The sequence below is a fragment of the Theropithecus gelada genome, chromosome 14 (genome assembly GCF_003255815.1).
Source record: "Theropithecus gelada isolate Dixy chromosome 14, Tgel_1.0, whole genome shotgun sequence".
In the NCBI taxonomy this organism is placed as follows: Eukaryota; Metazoa; Chordata; class Mammalia; order Primates; family Cercopithecidae; genus Theropithecus; species Theropithecus gelada.
This window is the reverse complement of record NC_037682.1, coordinates 115,746,406-115,758,204: the sequence shown is the minus strand read 5'-3', so window position 1 is coordinate 115,758,204 and position 11,799 is coordinate 115,746,406. Positions and strand designations below refer to the sequence as shown.

The 11,799-nt window shown below is 37.3% G+C and overlaps 1 protein-coding gene across 1 annotated transcript; it reads left to right on the top strand.

The window, feature by feature from the left end:
* The first annotated feature begins 10,129 nt into the window (after positions 1-10,129).
* On the top strand, positions 10,130-10,984 carry LOC112607024 (olfactory receptor 8B12-like). Its single transcript, XM_025358029.1, has one exon. The coding sequence runs from the start codon at positions 10,130-10,132 to the stop codon at positions 10,982-10,984; it is 855 nt and encodes a 284-aa protein (XP_025213814.1).
* The last annotated feature ends 815 nt before the right edge of the window (positions 10,985-11,799 follow it).

The following is an 11,799-nucleotide window of genomic DNA, read 5'->3' as shown; positions in this document are numbered from 1 at the left end:
ATCGCAATAGAACAATTCTTAATAGGGCAATCACTAATAAATTAATGCAAAGAGCATAGCTAAAATAATGAACAGAAAAGTTAAAATCTAATTATAAAAAATATTTGAATTAAATTCAGCCCAGGAGAAAAGAATTATATCTGAAGGATAGGAGTTACCTAATAATACAGCCCACATGAAGCACTGATTAGTGGAATCCTCTTTTTGACCAGTCTGGCCAAAGCACACTGTGTCCTATCAGTTTAATACATTTTAAGTTTGAAGAAAAGAGCCAAGGATCACTAGGCAGTGAAAAGAGATTATAACATAAAGAAAGATTCAGATGAAACTGAGAATGTTATGAGGCAGTTACTTTACCACATGGCTCTGTTTCTGTTGTGGGTACCTCTATCTAACATACATGCTGGAAAAAAAGCTTGTTTCCAGGTTTTCATTGAAAAATTCTGGAAGCAACAATAAGTTAGGCTGAATCTTCTCACATTTTTCTTTTGCCTCTTCTTTGTTGGTCTCCAAAGTAAATGCTTCATATGGGGTTTTCAACTGTTGGCTGCAATTCAAAAGTGGACAATGGCAGCAGCTCTCTCAAGAAGAGTTTGGGAAAATGCCTGAGACATCAGCAACAGGGGGAAGCCTGTAGCTAGAAACTTGACCATCCCATCCAGGGGCCACTCCAGGCTCAGCCTCCTGAGGTGACGCCTGTGTGATGAGGCAGCAGGGCACCTGAGAGCATGTGCTCTGCAATTGCATGTGTAAGGGATATGATACTACTGAGTGTGGGGTGTGCAGATTCATCGGGATGGAATCCCAGGATAGGCAGAATGAGGATGCAACAGCTTCAGGCAGCTGGTTCTGAGCAGAGGGTGCCTATAGTTTCTGTCTTTAGGAGGATCAGTACTAAGAGCAGGAGATGATTCTCTAAATAACTCATGAGGCTATGTGCCAGTATCTTGGTAATTATAGGGAGGCTTGCCCTTGATTGTGGATGGGACTTCAACTGGTGATGGTGCCAGGCTACTCTCCTGAAGTAGGTGGAGTCCTGTGGCTTTACATTGCCCACTTATTAATGAGTCTGGGTGGCAAGAGGGAGTCCTGTGAGGCCAGGCCACCCATTAAATTGGTGTTGAATTTAGTTTGAGTTTGCTTACATGTGTTGAAGGTTTTCATTTTGTTGTTTGGAGTGGGATTAGAGATCCAAGTCTTGACAAGGATTGCTACATCAGCATAATAGTCTTTTATCACCATGACAGATTTAGCGTTCATTCCTGGTTCATTACCCTAACTGCTCTGCATTTGGTGTTAAATTTTTCTCCCTGTCATATATCATTTTCCAAAATATCTCAATCACATTATTACAATTCCTTTTGAGACTCGCAAAGTCCTCTAGAATAGTTGGAAAATGCATACAGTAGTAGAGTAGTATTATATCTTTGAAATTTGAAGGTAAAAGACTTCCATAGGAGGCAAGTTATGCTAATTTCTTGCTATGTTGCTTTGGGCAAGTCATATGTGCTCTGACTTTATTATCTGTAAAATGGGAAAATGAAAACAGTTTTGGGAGCTTTGTGACTTCAACTACTTGACCTCGGCCTACTACTCAGGTTGAAGATAAGAATTTCTTTGTAACTTGTCAAAAAGGTGCTGGGCTTAATTCCTGGGTGATAGATTGATCTGTGCAGCAAATCACCATGGCACAAGTTTACCTAGGTAACAAACCTACACATCCTGCACATATACCCCGGAACTTAAAGTAAAAGTTGAAAAAAAAGTACATACAACTTTATTAACTGGCATGAAAACAAAAACAAAAGGTGCTCTAACTCTAATACTTACCTATTAACTATTCTTTAATGACCAATGGTTAGTAGTCTTTCATTATCTGTCTGCCAGGCAACTTAGCACTAACCAGCCAATTCTTTTGCCTCCGAAGGTATTATTTTCAATGGTTTAATCAATCCACCTACAACTGTGTTACTATCCACAGGGACATATTCTTAGGTGGTCCCCAGTGAAATCTTTAGCAATTAAGCAGTCACTGTGTGCCAGATACTATCCATGCCAGACCTATCAGCTAGGATTGCAATCTCTTCACCCACAAGACAATCAGTGGAGTCAGTCTCCAGTTCTTATTTTATGGCACTTTTGATTGGATCACATTTGTTATCACTTGCATTGGTCAAAGTCCTCTGAAAAGCAGATATTAAGACAAGATTAGATATTTAACACCTGTCAGGGAAAATAGGGAGGGAGCTGAAAGAAGCTGAAAGAGTTAGCAAACTGGTCAGGCTGATGGAAAGACAGAATTTTTGAGCCAAATTTTATGGGAGAAATCTCATGTCTAGCAGAAATAGACCTGCTTTAATATCTCTGTTCCTTTTAGTCATTGGCTGGGTGTAGCCTTTGGGAAGCATGGCCTCAGTGCAAATATGTTAACTGATTTTAGAGTGCAGCAGCCAGGGTGATTAGTTATTCACACTTCCTGAAGGGGTATATCTGAGAAATGATTTCCATGATCACCTTAAAAAACCTAAATATAATCTACCAATGTTTATTTCATTAAAAAATTCCTTAGTATGTAATTTACTGTTTATAGCAAAGATTAGAACCACCTATTACGGGGTTCACAGCATGATAAAATAAAATGTATAACAATGATGGCATAAAGGATAGAAGGAGCAATGGAAATATATTCTTTTGAGGTTCTTTATACCATGCATAAAGTATTAAAATATTAATTGAAGGCATTTTGATAAAGTTGCATATTGTCTATGCTACTAGAAACCACTAATAAAATGAGATATAGTTAATAAGACAACAGAAGAGATGAAAAAGAATACTAAAAGGTACTCAAATAAACCAAAAGAAGGCAAGAAAAGAGAAGAAAAAAGTAACAAAGACCAGACCAGATGGACGGGTAGAAAACAAACGGCAAGAGTGTAGGCTTAACTCAATAATTACATTGAATATAAATAGTCTAAACATGCCAATTAAGAGACAGAAAAAGCCACACTGGATTTAAAAAACCCCAAAACTCAACTAAATGCAATTTAAATAAACCACACTTTATATATAAAGACAGATATTTTCTTTCAAAAAAGGTTGGGAAAAGATAACACTGTATAAGAACTAACAAAACCTGGAATATCTATATTAATTTCTGACACAGTAGACTTGAGAATTTGGAATATTAACAAAGATCGTCACAGATATTTCATAATAATTCAAGTATCAAGTTAGCAAAGATACACAATTTTAAATGTGTACCCAACTAATAACAGAACTTCAAATACATAAAGCAAATATTGACAGAACTGAAAAAAGACAGAAAAATTCATCATTCAAGTTGAAGATTTCAACATTCTTCTTTTAGTGCAAGGGGACAGAAAAGTATTATGGACATAGAAGACTTAAATAACACTATCAACTTACAGGAACAAAATGACATTTATAGAACCTCTCGCTCAACAACAATAGAATACAGACTTTTTTCAAGTACCAATGGAAAATTCACCAAGATAGACCATATGCTGAGAGATTAAACAAGTTTCAATAAATTTAGAAGTACTGAAAACACACAGAATATGTTCTCTGACTACTGTGGAATTAAATTAGAAACTAGGAACAGATCTCTGTAAAATCTCTAAATATTTGGAAATTGAACTACACATTTCTAAATAACCCAATTATTGAAAAAGAAGCCATGATGGAAATTAGAAAATATTTTCTAAATGAATAAAAATGAAGAAAATGCTAGGCCTTGTATGATTCAGCTAAAGCAGTTTTTGAAGATAAATTTATAATTTAAAATTTTCATAGTAGAGAGGCAAAGTTTAAAATCAATAACCATGACCCTCATTGTAAAAACCTAGAAACAGAATAGCAAATTGAACCCAAAGTAAGTAAAAGGAAAGAAATGATAAAGGTGAAGTATAAATTAATGAAATAGAAGATTAATAATTAGTAGAGAAAAATAAATGAAAACAGAATTAGCGCTTGTAAAAAGTCAACAAAATTTTAATTTTTTAATTAATGAAATTTTAGGTCAATCAAGAAAAAGATCTAAAACTAAAATTAATAATATCAAGAATGAAAGGGTCAATCGTTACAGATCCTACAGATTTTATATATATATATATAAAATATTATAAAAAATTTTATGCCAATAAAGTTGACAATTTAGAAGAACTAGAAAATTCATTGAAAGATGCTAATTATTAAGATTTACAAAAGAGGAAACAGAAACTCCGAACAGCTCTTAATGGATTAAAAAATAAAATTTGTTCTTAAAGTGCTTTACAAAAGAAATTTCAAGCCAAGATGGCTTCAATGATGAATTCTTCCAAACACTTAAGGTCGAAATGTAGATAAATAGTGATATGGAAGAAGAAAACTGGAGTGCAAGGGTACAAGTTACTTAGTCATTTTCAGTTCTTTTTTATCCTCTTGAATGTACAGAAATATTAGTTATCCTCACTCTTGAAATTCTCTTTTTTTGGGTCTCTGTGAATTCCATAAATTCAAGAAATACTAAATGGATATTCACCAAAGTCAAATTTTATACCTTATGTACATCTGCAAGTGTGTTATTACTATATCTGGTTTTCAGATAGAAACACTATGTCTTCATGATGTTAAATGACTTTTCCAAATTCACACAGCTATGGAGTGGAATTTGATTCCAGGTCTGTTTGTTTCTAAATCTTGCTCTCAGTTGTTCCCCTTGGCTTTTCTGACATTTCCGTTGGTCAATTTCCTTCTCCCATTTTCTAACTGTGGGTATTTTTGGAAGGGCTTAGTTCTTAATCCTTGACTATTCTGTCTTTAAAAATTTCTGCTTGGAACAATTCATCACTCTTTTGGGTTCACCTATGTTTAGCTGATTACATAATTTGTATTTTGATTCCTTTTCTCCCTCCTTCATTGTTGTTTTTTAAAGCTTATTATTCCTTTTGAAGGGTTTGAGCAGCATTTCGTCATGTAGACTGAAATTCAGCTTTTTATCTTCCTCATTCCTTATTTGTTCATTTTCTGCCATCCTACTCAAACTTCCCTCGTCTTAAAATTTTGGTCAGGTTTCACTTGTGCTTTTTTCCCTTTCTGTCCTTCTCCAAACCTGAGATATTAAATCCTATTTCTTCATGATGTCATCGCTTGATTCTGTTTTTGCTTTACTATTTCTACTGCTTGTGAAACCACCTTAACTGATCTTCCTGCCTTAAGTCTCTCTCTGTTTTAGCTGATCCTGTATACCGCTGCAGTTTAAAATACTTCTTTCATCCACGGGCATAGATTTGAATATAATACTTTTTAATAACTTCTGTGTTGTGTTCTACATACTAGAAACTGCACCATTTATGACTATTATCCCCATTTTAAGATAAGTAATTTGAAGCTCAGGAGAGGTTAAACATTTTCAAGGTCACACAACTAGTAAGTGGCAGAGCAAGTAATCATAGAGGTTGGTTAGATCCTAAAGTTTATGCTCTGAACACATACAGAGATCATGCAATTTGTGACCTAGGTGGAATATATTTCATAGCGAAAAGGATTGTTACTAATTATTTTCTGGGACAGTAGATCTAAAAGTGGAGGATCCCAAACAAACCAGGACTAGTAATACCATATTAATACTACCCTCTACTTCCTCTCCAGTAAAACTGGGAAGGTTAGACAGATGTCTATTTTGGGGACAAAGATGATATGTTAATCTTTGTACTTGTTGAGTTCAGGGTGACAACAGAGCATGATACTGGAACATTTTACTAGAGAGGCCATATACACAGGACAGGGAATTAACAGAAAGGTAAGAGCAAATTTAGGTATTAACAATGTAGAGAATGTTTTCAAAGTCATGAGATGAGATGCCCAAACATTTAAGAAAGAAGAGGCACAGATGATTGAGAACTGGTCACTGGGAATTTTGAAACATTGAGTGGGTAAGGAGGATAAAGAGACAGAATGGGAGATGACTCTATTAGACTGCAAATCTCTTTAGGAAGTCAAAAATTTCTTTTGCATCCTTTATTAGCATTTTCATATGCCACACACACATATTGAAAACCAATATACCATTAAGTATAATTGCAAACCATATGACTTCTGGTAGATAAGACTAATTTTGTGCCCATCCTTAGATCCTAACTGAAATTATTTCATATGCAAACATTTCAGCTGCCATCTTTTCTCTCTGGACAGGTTTTCATATGGTTTTTGTTGAAACCATGGCTTATTCCTATATGTCTTTTGTGTAGAGTGAAGGATACCGCCTTTACCACCACCCTTGTGCTGTTGTACGGTCTATGAGACACTTGAAGGTTAATGCATGTGCCATATATACAAAGCACATTGTACATATGCTTACCACATAAGTATGTTATAATCCATGTCTCATATATATTTTAATAATGTTAATGTTAGCAATAAATAGAATGAAGAATCCATTATAGAGATTCAAGTTTTGGAAAAATGGACAGTTCTGCATCAAAAGTAAATTAAGCAAGAATATTTATTTCTATGCTTCTCTGTGCTTATATTGGAGCAAATCAACAGTGAAAATGATTTAAAGAAACCTTGGTTCATTTGAAATAAAACGCTGATGCATTTGAAATGAAGTTCCCATGGAAACCATCTCTGAAGTGACAAAAACCTCAGAAGAACTTTCCTGGTGTGGCATCAGGAATGCAAGAACCCTCTAAATCTTCTAGAGGAAAGTAAATGTTAAATGAACCCCTAAGGTCCTCTTTGCCCTTTGGGTCTCAAGACCCTATATCTTAAGCCAAATTACTGGCTCTAAGGAAGAAAATTATGAAAATAGTAAGAGATAAAGGGGCAAGAGACCTCTTGAGGATTCAGATAATCACAAGTCACACAATGTTGGTTAATGACTGAGGCTGGTATGAAGGCTAAGAAAGGTTTGTGTAGCAACTTGCATTATTTTAATTTTAATTTTTATTATTTTTAAAATTTTTTGATAATGAATTGTTTTTCTCTATTTCTTAAGTGTGTATAATGGGATTGAGAACAAGGATTGGGGTTCATTGGAACTACTCTGGGACGTGGACAGTTCCAAGTGTACATTGACCAATGAGACACTATCATTGCTGAGACTGAGCTGAGGGTGAGCAAGTCTTCACTGATACAGTGCACATCTGGCCTGTGTGCAGTGGACTTGCCTGGAAGAAGACTTCTCCCTTTGTGTTATGATTTCATAACTTCTCCAAGAGGACTGCAGCCTTTAACTCTGGCTAAAAGCATGCATAATCCGTCTGCTAACTGAAGCTTGAATTTCCCCAAATAGAGACTTATTTCTTGGCCATGGAATCTGTCATCTTTAATATATAAAAGTCCATAGTAAGGGCTATAAAATGCAAGTTGCTACACAAAGCTTTTTTAGCTTTCATACCAGTCTCAGTCCTTAACCAACATTGTGTGACTTATGATTATCTGAATCCTCAACAAGGTCTCTTGCCCCTTTATCTTCTTACTATTTTCATAATTTTCTTCCTTAGAGCCAGTAATTTGGCTTAAGATATTGCATTTAAAGTGAAGGATGAAAATGTGATGCCTTGGAGGGCTGCTGGTTAAGCCACGAGTGCCTAATGTTTTAGAAGAGTAACCGATCTTATCAAGCAAACACTTTTCAAATCTTTTCTGAGTCATTGCTGAAATGTCAGATTACTCTATTTAAAATTAAATCTGTGCCCCTTCCTTTTCTACCCCTCTCCCTGGCTTTTTTTTAATAGCATTTTTCATTTTACATGTTTTTTTTCTTTCATTTTTTTTGTCTTCTCCCACTTGAATGAAAACTTCATGAGGGCAAGAATTTGCCTGTATTTTTTTTCCCCAACTAAGAACTTAGAAGAGTTTCTGGGACACAGTGGATGCTAAATATGTATTCGCTGAAGGAATATTATTTATTTTTGTTTACGTCTTTCTTCAAGTCCCCATCATCTGACATATTAGCTGTGGGATTCCTTCCCTGGCCTTCACATCTTGACAAAAATTGATATTAGTTATCTAATTAGTATTTGTTTTTAATTATCAAGCTTAATTTGCATGAACAGGTAGTGCAGGAAAACCAGGGAAGATTTCTTCATTTTTTGAGCTTGGAAAAGTTCATGTTGGATGTGAGTGGAATAATGACTCTTCTCCTCTGAAGTCCAGTACTCCCTAATTTGACCTTTCCTGGCTCTAATACGTTCTACCTTTGTCTTATTCCACATATGCTCCTGTGAAAGAATACCTGAGACTGGGTAATTTATTAAGAAAAGACTTTTACTTGGCTCACTATTCTGCAGGTTGTTCAAAAACACATGGTGCCAGCATCTACTTCTGGTGAGGACCTCAGGGAGTTTCCACCCATGGCGAAAAGCCAGGGGAACTGGCATGTAGAGATCACATGGCAATAAAGGGGAAGCGAGAGGAAAGAGAGGTGCCAGGCTCTCTTGAGAGCTAATAGAGTCAGGATTCATTCATTACCACTAGGATGGCACTGCCCCTGTATCTCAAACACCTCCTCTTAGACTCCACCTCCATCACTGGGGATCAAATTTCAACATGAGGTTTGAAGGTCAAGTATCCAAACTTCAGCAGCCATCCTTTAAGACTGCTTGTTTTTATCTATTAAGAATCTCATGAAACCCTTGTAAGTAAAAATACTTCAGAGAATTCATTATCACAGGGAGGTAGTACAGCCAGTGGAAAAGACCATGAAAATTGGAGTTAGACAGATCAGCGTTTGACTTAAGATTCTGGAATCTGTTAGCTGTGTGTGTTTCTCACTTTTAAAGTGGAGATTAACATGTCTAATTCATGAGGTTGTTATGAGAAATAAATGAGGTAAAATCATTCGTACATTGGTGTTGGATTCTTGGTGTCTGTATGAAGGTGCTGGGTTGGATACAGTGTTTGGTATACAGTAAGTGCTTAATACAAGGTAGCAAGCATTGGTTTTTCCCATAGTGCCTTGTCCTTAATTGTGCTTAAAAAGATGTAACCTGAATGAAAGAATAGGTCATTAAAAGTAGGATCAAGAGTGTAAACAAACATTTTATTTTCCTTAGGGAAGGTGGTCTCTGGCGATGGCTCTGAGGGAGCCTCTGTTAACTACTCTGAGGTCTCTACTCCAGAATAAAACTCTCCAGATGCCTATTATCCACGGTGTTAGGAAAGACTGCTGTCTCTTTCCTGGCAGCTGGGCAGAAGCCTTGGGACAAAGTCACAATCAGAGATCGTTTTCTTCAGTTCTGCAAGAGAACCAAGATTCTCAAAGAGAATAAAGATTCTCAAAGTGGAGAAGCAGAAGCAGATGGGCCTGGGCTCCAAGTTGTCACGTTCTTTTCAGCAGGGCCACTGGATTTCTGTGAAAAAGATGGGCGACAGGCGGTAGAGAGCAGCACCGTGGCTCCAAGCTGAAGGGGGTGAGTGCCTGTCTGAGCCACTGGGTGCCACAACAGAGTGGTTAAAAGAAAGCTCAGACCACTCTCAGCTGTCAGAGCCCTGGCTTGTCACTTGAAGGCTCAGTGTCAACTGTTAGAAGGTAAGAGGAGTAATTTCGATGTTCCTGTGAAGCTCACACTAACTCATATTATTGTTCCTACCTTCAATCTGCATTTATTTACTGATGAGTCATGTTGATAATATTTCCTGTGCCCATTGGTGGTTTTTTTTTCTATAGCACTGTGGATGTTTTCCTCTGTAATTGAGTATCATTTAATTACAAGTTTTAAATTGTTAATTTGTGTTTAAAAAAAAAAAACTAAACTAAAAACCAAGTAAGCATTGAGAATATACAGTGGAAAATAAAACCTTTATCCCTGCCCCGCTCCCCATCCCCCGCCAAAAAAACCTCAGACCGGGAAGCCAGACCACAGAGCTCTCCGGCTGCTGCAACTCTGTAGCCCTGGGACTTTGTGCAGGTAGCCCAGGCTGGGTGTCCTCATCTGTGCAACGGGGATGAGTGTAATGCTACACAGCATTTAGAACAGCACCTATTCCATAGTTAGTGCTCAGTAAATGTTTCTTTTCTTCTCCCTCCCACTCCCTTAATTTCCATTAACTTCCCAGTGTGTGTAGCCTTTCTCTCTTTCTGAGTGACTCCTTCTTTTTCTCTCACAGACAGTCCTAGAGGAGAATGCCTGCCAAGAACTCCTCCTCCGTGACAGAGTTTATCCTCTCAGGCTTAACCGACCAGCCGGGACTCCAGATCCCCCTCTTCCTCCTGTTTCTAGGTTTCTACGTGGTCACGGTGGTGGGGAACCTGGGTTTGATAACCCTGACAGGGCTCAACTCTCACCTGCATATTCCCATGTACTTTTTCCTCTTCAACTTGTCCTTCATAGATTTTAGTCATTCCACTACCCTCACCCCTAAAATGCGGATGAGTTTTGTCTCAAAGAAGAACATCATTTCCTATGCAGGGTGTATGACTCAGTATTTTTTCTTCTGTTTCTTTGTTTTTTCTGAATCCTATATTCTATCGGCGATGGCGTATGACCGCCACGTGGCCATCTGTAACCCACTGTTGTACACGGTCACCATGTCTCCCCAGATGTGTTTGCTCCTTTTGCTGGGTGTCTATGGGATGGGGGTTTTTGGGGCTGTGACTCATATGGGAAACATAACGTTTATGTCCTTTTGTGGAGACAACCTTGTCAATCACTACATGTGTGACCTCCTTCCTCTCCTTGAGCTCTCTTGCAACAGCACTTACATAAATTTGCTGGTGGTTTTTATTATTGTGACCATTGGCTTTGGGGTGCCAATTGTCACCATTTTTATCTCTTATGGTTTTATTCTTTCCAGCATTCTCCACATTAGCTCCACAGAGGGCAGGTCTAAAGCCTTCAGTACCTGCAGTTCCCACATAATTGTGGTATCGCTGTTCTTTGGGTCAGGTGCTTTCATGTACCTCAAACCACCTTCTAGTCTACCCCTGGACCAGGGGAATGTGTCCTCCATTTTTTATACTGCTGTAATGCCCATGTAGATTAACCCATTAATCTACAGTCTGAGGAATAAAGATGTCAAAGTTGCCCTGAGGAGAACCTTTTGCAGAAAATTAGTCTCTTAAAAATGAATGAGAAAGGGAATCCAAACCTTTGTTATTCAGGGGGTTTCTTTTCTTGTTTCAGGGAGGGAACAAATGCCAGTTCTTTCTCTCCCATACTTAGAGAAAAATTTTAACTTTTATTCTTAAGTGTACTTACTCCCTGCACTGCTTATCCACCCCAACTATTCCAACTGTTATTTTATGAGAATAGTTTCTACTGTTATACAGGGTTTAATCTTGAATAGGCTTATGAAATCATTTACTCCAGTCTCCTCATGTAATACATCACACTCATAAATATGCTGTAGGCTGCCAAAGGACACACATGTACCTGGTGCCAGAGCTGAAACTGGAGTCCGGGCTCTTGAATTTTAATACAATCTGCTGTGCTTTTCTTCAGCTACATTTCCTTGTTCCATCGTTTCCCTGACAGATTTCATTTTAAATTGTTTTTTCTTTTTTTTGCATTTAAAGAAATCTAATTATATTCATAGCAATGTCATGCAACTTTTCAAGGGTTAAGTTTTGGAATAACATTTTTGCAAGAGCGTTGGAAGTGAAAAATGTGGTTGATGTGGTCTTGACAAAAAGATAAGCGAAATTTTTAAACAATTTTGGGGTGTGTGAGTGAGAAGTAGGTTAGGTTTCTTATAGAAGCAAGGATGGTGCCCACAGAGATGGTATAGAACCTTGAGTCAAGACTTAACAATAGAAGGCCTTCTAAGGGAGAGATAAACAGACTTGAGGGAGTT